Source organism: Cucurbita moschata, unplaced genomic scaffold (genome assembly GCF_002738365.1).
Source record: "Cucurbita moschata cultivar Rifu unplaced genomic scaffold, Cmos_1.0 Cmo_Scf00008, whole genome shotgun sequence".
Classification (NCBI taxonomy): Eukaryota; Viridiplantae; Streptophyta; class Magnoliopsida; order Cucurbitales; family Cucurbitaceae; genus Cucurbita; species Cucurbita moschata.
Window position 1 is genome coordinate 2,294,504 of NW_019268524.1, and position 14,117 is coordinate 2,308,620.

Here is a 14,117-nt window from a genome sequence, read left to right on the forward strand (position 1 = left end):
TCCCAGACAGAACCTAAAACCTATGACGAGGCAGTTGGCGACCCGTTATGGCAGCAAGCTATGAATGATGAAATTGCAGCTTTGGAACGTAATCATACATGGTCTCTCGTTCCTCTACCACTTGGTCATAAAGCTATTGGTTGTCGTTGGGTGTACAAAATTAAATACAACTCTGATGGTTCTGTTGAACGTTATAAAGCTCGACTAGTAGCAAAGGGGTACACTCAGGTTGAAGGTATTGATTACACAGAAACATTTTCCCCTACAGCGAAACTTACTACACTTCGTTGCTTACTCACTGTTGCTGCTGCTCGAAAATGGTTCACCCATCAGTTGGATGTTCAAAATGCCTTTCTCCATGGTAATCTAGACGAGGAAGTTTATATGTCTTTACCACCAGGTCTTCGCCGACAGGGGGAGAATACAGTATGTCGGCTCCATAAATCTCTTTATGGATTAAAACAGGCTTCTCGCAATTGGTTCTCCATATTTTCTACAACTATACAAAATGCAGGCTACACTCAGTCCAAAGCAGATTACTCTTTGTTTACTAAGAGTAAAGGTACTTCTTTCACTGCAGTTCTAATCTATGTTGATGATATTCTGTTGACAGGCAATGATCTTGAAGAAATTCAATATCTCAAGACTAGTTTACTCCAGAAATTTCTTATCAAAGATTTAGGAAATTTGAAATATTTTCTAGGCATTGAATTTTCTCGATCTAGAAAAGGAATTTTTATGTCTCAAAGGAAGTATGCTCTAGACATCCTTCAAGACACAGGTCTTACAGGAGCACGTCCAGACAAATTTCCTATGGAGCAAAATCTGAAACTTTCTTTAACCGAAGGAGAGAAGTTGAATGATTCAAGTAAATACAGACGGTTGATTGGCAGATTAATATATTTGACCGTCACTAGGCCTGACATAGCTTATTCAGTTCGTATGCTTAGCCAATTTATGCATGAACCAAGAAAACCACATTGGGAGGCAGCTCTTCGAGTTCTGAGGTACATTAAAGGCACTCCTGGTCAAGGACTTCTACTGCCATCTGAAAACAATTTAAGATTACAGGCATATTGCGATTCTGACTGGGGTGGTTGTCGAACTTCCAGACGATCTATTTCTGGGTTCTGCATTTTCCTCGGAAATTCAATTATTTCTTGGAAGTCTAAAAAGCAGACTAATGTGTCCAGATCATCAGCAGAAGCCGAGTATCGAGCTATGGCAAATACTTGTTTAGAGTTAACTTGGTTAAGATACATTCTTCAAGACTTGAATGTTCCACTGTCCGAACCAGCATTATTATATTGTGATAATCAAGCAGCATTACATATAGCAGCCAATCCAGTTTTTCATGAACGTACGAAACACATTGAAATAGATTGTCATATAGTTCGAGAAAAATTACAAGCTGGAATCATCAAACCGTGTTATGTTTCGACCAAAATGCAATTGGCAGATGTTTTTACTAAAGCTTTGGGAAGACAGCAATTTGACTTTTTGAAGGACAAGTTGGGTGTGATCGACATACACTCTCCAACTTGAGGGGGAGTATTAAGAGGATATTTTGCCGTGAGAATTGGTTAGAATATATCTTAGATATTTAGAAAGTTGTTAGTATAGATTTGATTAACCGTATATTTTATTTATTTACCAGATTTAATTAGATATATATTTTTCTATTTTTAGGTATTAGTTGATAGTTTGTATCCTATTTAAACGTGGTAAACCTGAATGAAGATCATACTTTCGATCCCAATTCTATTTCTATTTCTCATTCTTAACAGAGTTAGATACCAAACGGTGTTCTAGCGAGAACGCTGGACCTTAAAGGGATGAATTTTGAGATCCTATATTGGTTGGAGAGTGGAACGAAACATTTCTTATAAATGTGTGGATGGATTGTAAGATCTCATATTGGTTAGAGAGTGGAACGAAACATTTCTTATAAATGTGTGGAAACCTCTCCTTAGCAAACGCGTTTTAAAAACCTTGAGGGGAAGCCCGAGAGGGAAAGCCCAAAAAGGACAATATCTGCTAATGGTTGGGGCTGTTACAAATAGATTAGTTCAATCAAAATCTCCATTTTGCCTATTCCTTGATCTTCTTTTTCCGATGATCAGCTTCCTTTGATCCCATCTAAAGGTTCTAGAAAGTTACATTTTTGGAGTTTCTCTGATGGTCATCAGATTCTAGCTTCAGATTTTGATTTAACTCAATATTCGTTCCTAGGAGCTTGCTAGGGTTAACTTCGTAGCTTATTTTGAAGACCCTATCTATACAAATATTCATTTTTCAATAAAATTTTATCTTTGTCAATCACTAAGTTGATTAAAGCCCAAACAATGGTTGAAATTACATATATATATATATATATATATACAAATTGGATTCTTTTGTAATTATTATATGGAAAAATTGAACCACTTGATTTTCCATAACAAAGTGGAAATAGCTCTAAAATCTCTCAAACTTTTCAAAACTTCCTCGAAATCCACTCATGTTCATCCTTGTCCCTCCACCTTTGTCTCTTCACCTTCTTTTAACTACTGATCAATAAAGTCTATATAAACCAATCTGAGGGTGCGAAACTCTTTCCTACAAAATTATAGAAATAGTCATTCCATTTCTCTATTCACTACATCATTGAAATATATGTCTTTTACACGAAGTACATAAAGTTATCAAGTTAAGATTCGGTGAGACATTAATAAGATAACTACCAAATTTGTAAGTTAGGTTAAAGGTCAATGGAAGGGTTAAAGCTTGGTATTGAAGGGCCTTATTATTGGACATTATTTTCCTCAAAGATGGTGGTAAAAGATTATTGTGTTTTGAGAACTTTATTGAGAACCTTTCCCTCTCAATACATTAGGTAATAAAATCATGCTTAAGTGGACCATCTCCCTTCCACAAAAAGAATGAATATTATAAAATGGTCACGCTCTAAAATGATGGCAAGGCATGATGTCTTGGGTAAAAAAGTAGGCCATATTTGACCATAGTTTTTACTTTTCTATTTATTTTATTCATCTTATTTGGTTTTTAGTTTTAGCCCTCCAATTTTAATTTGAAAATTAATTATATGGTTTTAAATTGCGTTATTTCGTTTTGAATAATACATTTTAAATTAGGTTCAAACGTACTTACCTACATTTTTTTTAATTATTATTTTTAAATATTAATTTTTTTTAAAAAATAATGCAACATTATAAGGAGATAGTGGTGTAAATTACAATTTCATTTTGTAATTTTCTTTTTTTTGGATAATGATATTGCAAATTGAACAATTTATGGTTATTCTTATAATTTTCGTACAAGAATTAATAATTTTGAGGACGAAAGGAAAAAAAAAAAAAAAAATTATCTGGACCACAGGGAAGGGGTAGTGGGCCCAATACTGCGATAGCTCACTAAACGGGCTGCTGAGGGCCCATTAAAGAGGGCATCAAAATGACGCTTATGCCCCCCGAGCTGGCAACATTATTTTTCGTTTCGTACCCATCTTTTAATTTCTTTTCAATAATTCCTGCCACTGACACCGTAGTAAAATCGCGTAAAAAAATGATGGGTTGAGACTTTAGAATGATCCTCAACCGTAGATCATAGGCCGTACAGAGCACTCCGATCCGACGGCTGATATCGCAGAAACCGCCATTTCTTTGTTCTTGCTGCTGCTGAACGTCACCATTTTAGTCTTCAGTTGAGCTTCTAAGAAAAGAATCTCTCTGTATCTGTATATTTAACACACTCAAGATCTCCTCATCTTTTCCATCTTTGATCATCTTCCCTTTCTTTCTTTCACCGCCATTCTTGCTCGAAAGTGAAGGTGAAGAAAGCGTCTTCAGAACGTTGATCTTCATCACTCGGTCTTTTGTCCATAATTTTTCCAGAAGAAGGTGGAGACGTGGTAGATTTGAAGTTCGGTGCTGCGATTCTAGCAGGTTCAGTTTCTAAAAGCTTTCCGACTTTTATGAAGTTTTTTGGTGTCTTTTTGATGAGTTCTGTTTTCTTTTTGTTTTCTTGAAGTAGCCAACTATAAGTGATCCGAATGTTTTTTTTTTTTTGGCGTCTATATCAATTATGGCAATTTCCTTTTGTTTGGTTTGTTCATTAGACCTTTTCCACTCTTCCGTTTCGGTTGATTGAGATGCATTGTAGCCCGATTGCCTTTAGAACAGGAACATTTTCTAGATAGGAATCGAGCAATTCGGTCCGGGAAAATCCATTGAGATCCACAATCCATGAGGATGGATTTTAACTTACGTCCTTCAGATTCTTCTGCTCTGTTCTTTTAATGGCCTTTCCTTCAGAAATATTACTTGAAGAACAGGCATTCGGTTCCTTTTGTGCACTACTGTTTGAGGGCATTTCCATAGTTTGTGTCTTGGATATTCAAGTGGCGGTCCCTTTCTAGTTGTTCTAAATGAATTTGGGATTTCTTCCAATGATTTGTAGTTTTTTGATTGGGTATCTTCTTTCGAGTATTATCCAATATCCATTTTGTATTGTTATATACAATGTTTTGGTGAAGTCAGCTGATTGTTCTTCCTTACTCAATAATTCCAAATGCCTGCAGTTCTAGATTGTGACAGAAGTACAGTTGGACCTGTTAAAATGTTGGTTTTCCCAGGTTCAATTAATCATGATCATATATGGATTTAGCCTGGTTTTGGACCTTACTACTTTATCCTGTGCATCTTATTTATGTTTGTTTAACATCAAAAAAGTTCAACTCACAATCATGAAAATGTCGCTCTAGGTCGAGTCGATATGATTGAAGGGAAAAAAAGGGTATAGAAGGAAGACGAAGAAAAGCTTATTTCAAACTGCATGACAGAGTGATACATCAGGTAATCACTACTTTCTTCCCATCGAGTCAGAGAGTATGAACATGATTGAACGGAAGGGTTCTGATATGTGAATGTCTTAATGGGTGCAGATCTGGTTAAGTGAAAAAGTAAAGGCGCTTCCTGCACTCAAGGATATAACTTAGCAAAATTTCAAGTTGAGATAATCAGTTGTTTAGCTTTTTGCTGAAGAGATTTGAGGTAATCTTCATGTTCTCCACAAAATTTTTGGGAGTAATTTGTGGTTTTCATGGGTTGCTCCTCATTTATCTGTCTACATTTGGTAGTCTTACTGCACTCTGTTTTTATTATCTCTGTATTATGCTATCCAAATTTTCTTGTTTTGTTCTTTCTTTCTTATCCTTTTACCTTTTTGCTTTAGTTTAATTGTTACACTGATATCTCATATGTTCCTTAATTGGTGCAGATTCTAGCTTTGTAGACTGCAAATAGTTTCTGATGGATGAGTATTCCAGTAAAAGAGTTCATATGGGAATTGTTTCTAGGAAGGGACCTGGTGTAGTTTTGAGGGATAACGTGAAGAACAGGGATCAAAGTAATCGATATGGCAACCGACTTGGCTGCACTGGTAGGATATGCACCACTAGTGGTGTACAAGTTGGCTGTTCGAATAAAACCAGCTCAAAAAGGCCATTCCGCAGCTCAAGCGGTAAAGAAGTTGTTGGAAGTTCCTCAAAGAGTTCCTCTGCAATCAGAAATCTCAGGAAATCCTTTCCAGAGCCTTTTGCAAAGCTATCATCTAAGCTTGAAACAGATTCTTCTGAAAATGATAGCATTCAAGATGACTTGGAAGAACTGGAGTTTATCTCACCTCCTGTATTGTTCCATACAGGGCTTCAAGTAAAATCTGAAAGTTCATTGCCTGCTAATACTTCGTTGATGGAAAGGGGAAGTTGCAGTACAGACGCTAACACCGAATCTAAGAGAAACTCTGTTCAAAGATTTGAAGTGGACAATCAAGATTCTCATGCATCCATGCAACCTAGAAGTCTTTGCCAGACATCAAATGGTGGTAACAGTAGGTACAGTTCAAGAAACTTCCCTTGTGATTCAGTATCTGAAATAATTCCATCAGATGGTTCTTTGCTGGAGCGAAACCTTGTGAGAAGGAAGAATGTAACAAAGAAGATGATATATGATGGTGAGAATAGTTCCCATTCTCGTGGAAAGAAGGTGGGTGGAACTTCCCGGGGGCAGAATTGTGTTTCCCGGCACGGCATCTTTATTTCTGATCAACGACCAGGTCGAAACGTATTTCACAGACAAAATGTTCTCTCATCATATGGGACTCGAAGTTTGACAAGTGTATGTAGTGGGGCAAGGCATTCATATCAAAGCAATAGTGATAATCTGTCATCGCAGGATTCACTAGCGATGAATTCTTGGATGCCTCAATCTAATATCTCCAGCTCCTCAAATGCTTTTAGTTCACTTCAGTCATCTTCAGAATCACACTCCAGGCACCGCATGATTTACCCCGAACCAGAGGATTATAGTCAAAGTATACATGACATTGGACGAGCCACCCCTACAGAAGCCGATATTTCCAGCACTTTGACAAATTTGAACAGTTTTAGATGCCACAATGGAATTGCAGAGGTAATAGTCTTCTTAAAACTCATTTTATGGCCCTGGGAAAGAGTTGTCGCTTAGTTATTATACAATTTTCAGGTACTATTGGCGTTGGAGAGAATTGAACAGGAGGAAGAGCTCACTTACGAGGTGTGTAGTCTTTTGTTTTCTCTTGGTTTTTTATTTCATTAAAGAATGAGCTGCTGACTGTTATCTTGATTTTTGTCTTGCAGCAAGCCATTCTTCTGGAGACGAGTATGTTTCTCAATAGCCTAAACATCAATGATCAGCATAGAGACATGAGACTCGACATTGATAACATGACATATGAGGTTAGCACTTCTCGAAAGTAAAAGTGCAACAGCCCAAGCCCACCACTAGCTGATATTGTCATCCTTTGGGCTTTTCCTTCTGGGTTTCTTCTCAAGGTTTTAAAATGTGTCTATTAGGGAGAAGTGTCCATACCTTTATAAAAATTGTTTCATTCTCCTCTCCAATCAGGGGATCTCACAAAAAATAAGTTGTAGTACTTAGCAATATCTTGTTATTGTTCTAAGTTACCTAGTGGACTGTCTGATTTATTTTATGCTAAGAGCTGCAGCATTTATCACTTAACAGTTTTGATGAATTATCGGTACTAATTTCTCTTCTCTATTCTGCTTTTAAATAGGAACTTTTAGATTTAGAAGAGAGAATGGGGACTGTGAGCACAGCACTGTCTGAAGAAGCCCTGACAGAATGCCTTAATACTAGCATTTATCAGTCTAAACCAGGAGGAAGAGCAGCCACGGGCTCTATCGAGGAGTTGAGCGACATCAAATGTTGTATTTGTCAGGTTCCCTTTCCTATCCTTCCTTTACTACTATGATCTTGATTGATTTACGACAGAACGACAGATTTAGTGTCTGGTATGAAAGAGAGCAAATGTAAAAGTGACTTAAAAATCCTCTTTGAGACTAACATGAGTAACCAATGCATACCTGGTCGAAGAAAGGTCGAAGAAAGGTCGAAGAAAGGCCTAAGAAATTCAAATTATAGCTCTCTGTTGCCTATTTCCTTTGATCTTAGCCTGGACAATCACCTTGTTCTTGAGGTCATTGAGTTTCACTTATATTGTAATCTACAGATATGGGCGAGTGGACGAGATTATTAATCACGTAACATACCAAGAAAGTGATCTCTTCCAACTTTTTGCAGGATGATTGATACCTCTAACAGAACTAGGATAAATTTCTTGGTTTGCCAATTATAGCTTTAAATATTTTGTCAAAAACTCTTTGCAGGAAGAATATTTGATAGGAGATGAAGTCGGGAGACTGCAATGTGAGCATAAGTATCACGTAGCTTGTATTCAACAATGGTTGAGGTTGAAGAACTGGTGTCCTATTTGTAAAGCATCAGCAGCCAGCCAGCAGCTTCACCCTTTCAAATGATATATAGATAACTGCAGACAGATAGTGTGCCCACTTTCTTCAAATTTACAACTCTCTGTCTGCAACTTCATGTTTGTTTGTACAGAATAGATTTGTTTCATCCCAATTGACCAACAAACTCAATCAGTTTTATCTTTACTCTCAATTGAATTGTGAATCAAAATTGTCCATAGGTTGATGCTTTTGATAAAAGGGTCTCTGAAGTTGAAGCTCGACTTGTTTCAATGCGTTTGATAATAGGTCTCTGTGCTTGTATTATTCATTTAAATTAGTTTGATAAATTAGTTCGACCTATAGAAATCATTTAAAGATTATTCCAATTTGAATACAATAAAGGGACAAACTTCAGGGTTAGAAAATCATAGCAAAGAAGAGCACATATGGGAATCAACGATTAGACATTAGCTTAAGACTGCGCTGAGTTCAACACTTCCCTTTATGGGAGTATAAGAGACTGCATGTAAGGTCTTCATAGACAAGAGTGAAGCCATCCGAACAAGTTCATTACCAAGGCTCCTGTCAATTCAATCCAATCCATTTTACTCTCCCCAATTGGCTTAGCCACAATTTGAAAAACGAATAAAACGATGAACAAGAATATGGGGGCTTCAATATAGCTTTGACTAGTCAAAGTATAAATCCCTACACCTCAATGTTCCGGCTATTTACAAAATGTGAGAAGCAGTTCAATAATCATCCACTTCCGAAAGAACTCAAAAAATTTCTCAAAAATCCTACTAGATCTATTCGTTCTTTTTTCTCTTATAGATGGTCAGAACTTCGAGTTCAAATCCTATTGAGAGGTTCACTAAAGATCAGAAATTATCGAAGAAAGAATAAGCTGTTTCTTTTGTCACTTTCAGACGATCGTTTGAGACAATCTTAAAAAGAGCGACTTCTCCATCATTTGAATATCTCATTAAAGCATCAAAGTCTACGTCGATACGAGTCAATCAAACCATTAGATTTGCTTACAGTAACTTCTTTTCCTTCCTTTGAGCTATCAAAATGCTTCCTTCATCCCACAAACAAAGCAAGACAAATTAACATCAAAATTGACTTACATGATGCAGAAAGCATAGACATAGCTGAGTGAGTGAAATGAAACCAGAATTTGCTGCATAGAGCAACATGATCATCCTGAACACCAAAAGCGAACACAACATATAAATGGGAATCAAGAAACAAGATAAAACAAAAACTAGGATAGCATAGCTGGACAATATCAAAATTTTCAAAGAATTCTGATTACCTTTAAAATAAGCATGCCACTGTAGGTATGTACAGCAAGGAACAAAGACTGCAGTTCTCTGCGCCTAGAGAACACAAGTTTTCAACGGATTATACCTGATCTAGGATTGTGAGATCCCACATCGGTTGGGAAGGAGAACAAAGTATTCTTTATAAGGGTGTAAAAACTTCTCCCTAGCATATGCGTTTTAAAAACCTTGAGGAGAAGCCCGAAAGGGAAATTCCAAAGAGAATAATATATGCTAGCGGTGGGCTTGAGTTGTTACAAGGTTCATTTGACAGGGAAATAGAAATTAGATTTAAGAACATATAATTTAAACGAGAGAATCATCTCCTCGAAAGTCTTTTCTTCCTCAATCAGAAGTCTTTTCTTGTATCTTAATCGACATCATAAAAGTACGTAACGTATTTTTGAAAGTATGGACAGAAATAGAATACTTCTCAATTGATAACAAAGTGAATCATCTCTTAGCAGACATGTTATCTTAATTTTCAACTATCCCTAGTGAATAGCTTGTGCCATTAACATGATATAAGTAAAGAAGGAAAGATACCGTGTCGATGAGATATGAACTTCGCCACGTCACCGTGATTGCTTCAATGATTCCTTCCCTTGTGCATTACAAACTCTGAAGTTCTTTTTTCCAATGACACAGACTCAAGAAGTTTATAGTACTCGGCAATAGTTACTTCAAAATAATATGAACACACGTTCAGCTAAAATTGAAGAATATACATTACTGACAACAAGCACAAGCAATATCATAAGAAAATTGTGAGGCAACCTCTCAGAAGAACACTAATCAATTATGATCAGCCAAAGCACTTGCGATAAAACAACAGAAAACCACAAAATCAGGTGGAGCTAATTTCTATTTCTCGGAAGAACAGGTGCTTTTCGAGTTAAAATGGTCCCGTACTTTTGTCTACTACAAAGTTCAATCATGACGTTACCTTTTAATGAGAATTGTCCCCATCCAATTCATCGTGGCATTTGTAGAACGTTGATTTGTTCGGTAGCAAGCGGGATATCCAGTTGCAGAGACCTCGAAATCAGGCTGTGCTGCTCCTGAGACTTGAACTTCTCCCACATATACATTCACATTTATCTAAAGGGGCAGATCGATTTAGAATATAGCTAGTTTAAGTTAGAAGACAAAACATGATTATATATTGAATAATCATATAGTTGAAGATGAGACCAATCTACACAACGCATTGAAATGGATGTTAATTTGTTATTGATATTGAAATCCCAATAAATTCTCAGATTCTAAAATACATACAGCACCTGAAGCTCTCACCCAGGTGTTCCATCTTTCACCAAACTAATTGACAGTATCCCTGCAAAACTTTTCTGATTCTCTCAAAAATAAGTTACATGAAAAGGCTAAGTTACAAGGTAGTGGCAAATGGGGCTAACATGAATGCTAAAAATGCAACAGAACAACCTTTTTTATGGGCATTCTGGCTGAAAGCTTCCCCTTTTCTAGTCGAGTTAATTCAACTTCCTAAATGGAGCAGGCAATGGGCAAGGGACTCATGTGCGGTCGGAGGTTCCCCGGGTTGTTACAATATTTTTAGCATGGAATCTTGGAGCCTGAACCCAATGGGAGTGTGATCAAGTATACCCCAGCAAGAAGGGCTGAACAGGAAGACATCCCAGGTAAAATTTAAAGTCCTTTGGACCTGAACAAGACCAGCCAAAAGGATGGCTGAGGATAAATAAAGCCTTTGCAACTGCTTATTTCTCAAAGGCACGCATAGAAATTTTCTCCAACATCAAAGGCCAATCTTCCCCAAGCTGCTTTGGATTGATCTCCATAGCAACTTTGAAATCGAGCAATGACGCTGAGCATTCTAAACTCTTTTCCTGCAAAACTTCAGACCGCCCGTTGCTATTCTGTACGTGTTGGTGGTTGCTGGGCCGCATACCATTTATAACCTTCCCTTGATTCTGTTGCTTCTGGATAGGGTGCCCTGTATGTTCAATTGTAGACCTTGATCTCACCAACTCAAGGCAAGACTTGATCAATTGCTTCAGGTACACATCCAGAGTGTTATTCAAGATGTTGGGACATTCTATAGAAACACCTTCAAGCCCTTGAGCAGTTGCGATTTGCTCCATTCGTTTTCTCACCGTCTCTGAATCAGACAATCCAATACTGTCGTAACAACTCAGAAAATCACGGCCACTGCCACTACTACCAACTGGCAAGGCCTTGCGTGCCCCACCTACACTAGCTGAGCAAAAGGGAAAACCAAGAGGTGGAAGTAGAGGACCTCTGAGGATGCTTAAGGGATCTGACTGTTCCACCTCGTCTCTATCTTCAAGAACAGCTGCTTCTGTTGGATGTATTCTTGGTTTTTCTGATGGCCGCAGAACTGCTCCGTCTATGTCATTCTCAGGTAGCTCAGCTACTGCTTCAAGATGCTGTACCGGTCTCTGATAGTCACACATGTTTACGTTACCATTCTCTGTAATAACTTTGCTGCTGCTATCTTCAGTACCAGATGATTGATACGAAAGACATGTTATTTTTCCATTCGGACCAAGCGGACTCGGCCTATCCCTAAACTTTCCACGTAAGACAGATCTCCCTTTCCGTGGGGAAACTGGAAGAACTCCATTTGGCCAAATTGGCATAGCCTGATTCTGATTCTGATTCGGAAAAGTAGATCCATTATGTTCAGGGCCATCTTCCCTGCAAGGTGAGTTGTTTGAAGCTTGTAGCATAGACTGTGCATGTCCTGACCCATTTATTGGTGGTGGGGTCTTGGCTACACATGCATTCTTCAAAATTGACCTTATCAATTTATTGTGGAGCTGAATATTCTCCCTTCCAAGCACACGGACGCACATCTTATCAAACTCAAACTTGCTCAGTTTCTGACCCAGAAATCTGCTCAAGTAGAAGAAGTACCGCTTTGACTTGTCATTTCCAAGTTTCTTAACTATCTGAGCTTTCAAGTCGCCTAAATCAATTCTGGAGCTGTGCTGAGGTTGCATTTCTCCAGAGGGCGGTTCATACACTGTAAACTGTAGCAGCTCCAAACCCCAGTCACTCAAATTGAAGCTGAATTGCGGTACTGTACCAATACAAAAACCCCCCAGAATTTATACTTCCACGTCATTCAGAACAAATCAAGTCTCAGAGGCCACACCATTTGAGTGGGGAGGGGGTAGGGGAGGAACAGTACGTGCACGAAGCATAAAGGGTAGGTTTATTTATAGCAGCCTGAAATCATAATCCCAGCAATGACTGAGCAACATTAAATTTGAAAGGAAGAATTCGGCATCAAGAACAGAGCCAAGAAGCATTAGAATGCAAACTCAGATCTATATTCCCCAAACCAAAACCCTAGAGATCAAAGCAACTAAAATCACTAAACCCCTCAAAGAAACAAGAGAAAAATCAAGGCGAAAAAGGTGTATTGATCATCGTACGAAATCAAAGCCCTAAGTCCGAATTGGAAAAAGAAAAAAAGTAGAAGCGGAGCCGGAAAAAACGAAAAAACCACATACCTGGAAGAAGAACGGAAGTGACGCGAATTGCAGCAGAGCAGGAAAGAACAAAAGAAACCCTGGTCCGTTGAGCGCAATTGGGAAGTTGGAAGTAGAATGAAGGAGATCAGTGAAGTGGATGAGGAAAAGGGAGATCAGTGGAGAACGAAGAAGAGGAAGAGGAAGAAGAAGAAGCAAGAAAGGGGAGAAACATGGAAGAAGAATCAGAAAGGGAAAGGGGTTTAGAAGGGAAGGAGATATGTATGTATGTATGTATGTATGTATGTATGTATATATATATATATATGCATGTATGTCATGTATGTATGTCATGTTATGTATGGAAGCTCTGACCTGAACCAAAATAAAACTTGCTTCCAACAATTGCAGCGAACAACCAAACTTCAGTGACTCCGTCTTTGCCTTTCAAATTTCCTTAACAATTCATTTTTTCTTTTTAACTATTTTATAATTTTATCTTAAAAAATATATCCATAAAACTTTTTAAAAATTCAATAATATCTTTAAATTAAAAAAAGCTCGGAGATCATTAATATTTTATTTTAAAAATATTGAAAAAAAATATCGTGTAATTAATAACTACAAAAAAAAAATCTTTTCAAAATAATATTAAAATATTAATAAATAATCTGTAAAGTGTCGATAGACAATTATATATATATATATATATAAAGATAAAAGTGTCCGGACTACTCTTAAAATTTATATTTATAAATATTTATATAAAGATACAGGTAAATGTATTTTAATTTTTTTTTAATTTAGAGATATTAATCAACCTTTTAAAGTTTAAGATCTAAAAACAATCGTAACAATATTTTTTTTAGTTTAAAAGATATTTTTATTAATTTAGCCTTTAAAACTATTTTTTTTTTTATAAAAATATTCTTAATAAATTTAAAAAAATTAGAAATAAGTTGAGTAATATTTATAAATAAATAATTTAATTTTTTATTTTTAAAATTTGTAATAAACGAAAAATGTTATTAAAATTATAAACTAAATTGTTAATTTTTAGGTATTGAAAATTTATTTTATAGTTATTTTTTCCTTATTTATTCTCTAATTTCTCTTAAAAATAAATGATTGACTTACCATATATTTATTATTTTTTACACGATCAGGTTACTCATTTGAATCAGATAATTTTAACATATTTTGAGATTATCCAATATAAGATTTTTTTATGCCTAACTGCGACAACTGAATAAAAGAGAAATACATGAATGAATCGATATCAAATCTGAACGAGAGGGATCTCGAGTATAGAACAGCTAAGAAATGCTTAATAAAATCGAAAGTGCATGTGAGTGGAGACAAAACGTGCTCATGGACATGGATTGTTACACTATCACACATGTCTTTAAAATTGTCGTTATTGAGCTACTGAAAATATATATATATATATATATATATATATATATATATATATATATATATATATATATATATATATATATATAT

The 14,117-nt window shown here is 36.4% G+C and overlaps 2 protein-coding genes across 7 annotated transcripts; one reads left to right on the forward strand and one right to left on the reverse strand.

The window, feature by feature from the left end:
* The first annotated feature begins 3,507 nt into the window (after positions 1–3,507).
* On the forward strand, positions 3,508–8,085 carry LOC111446115. 3 transcript variants are annotated; one of them, XM_023084781.1, is made up of 9 exons: positions 3,508–3,944; positions 4,580–4,633; positions 4,763–4,853; positions 4,943–5,051; positions 5,278–6,470; positions 6,543–6,593; positions 6,677–6,775; positions 7,114–7,278; positions 7,727–8,085. In XM_023084781.1, exons 5-9 carry the CDS (start codon positions 5,310–5,312, stop codon positions 7,874–7,876), a joined length of 1,626 nt encoding a protein of 541 aa, XP_022940549.1. In that variant the 5' UTR covers positions 3,508–3,944; positions 4,580–4,633; positions 4,763–4,853; positions 4,943–5,051; positions 5,278–5,309; the 3' UTR covers positions 7,877–8,085. The 3 variants fall into 3 exon arrangements, with proteins under 3 accessions (XP_022940549.1, XP_022940547.1, XP_022940548.1); XM_023084779.1 differs by lacking the exon at positions 4,580–4,633; XM_023084780.1 differs by lacking the exon at positions 3,508–3,944 and having other exon boundaries at positions 4,001–4,853; positions 4,943–5,003; positions 5,040–5,051.
* Positions 8,086–8,193: 108 nt separating this feature from the next.
* LOC111446116 lies at positions 8,194–12,933 on the reverse strand. 4 transcript variants are annotated; one of them, XR_002711016.1, is made up of 5 exons: positions 12,654–12,933; positions 10,419–12,366; positions 9,682–10,236; positions 9,129–9,192; positions 8,194–9,016 (listed from the first exon to the last, which is right to left on the reverse strand). XR_002711016.1 is itself a non-coding variant. In XM_023084782.1 (2 exons), the coding sequence occupies exon 2, from the start codon at positions 12,135–12,137 to the stop codon at positions 10,872–10,874; it is 1,266 nt and encodes a 421-aa protein (XP_022940550.1). In that variant the 5' UTR covers positions 12,138–12,366; positions 12,654–12,933; the 3' UTR covers positions 10,352–10,871. The 4 variants fall into 4 exon arrangements, 1 of the variants encoding a protein (XP_022940550.1); XR_002711017.1 differs by lacking the exons at positions 8,194–9,016; positions 9,129–9,192 and having other exon boundaries at positions 9,682–9,816; positions 10,082–10,236; XR_002711018.1 differs by lacking the exons at positions 8,194–9,016; positions 9,129–9,192 and having other exon boundaries at positions 10,419–12,489.
* Positions 12,934–14,117: the final 1,184 nt, after the last annotated feature.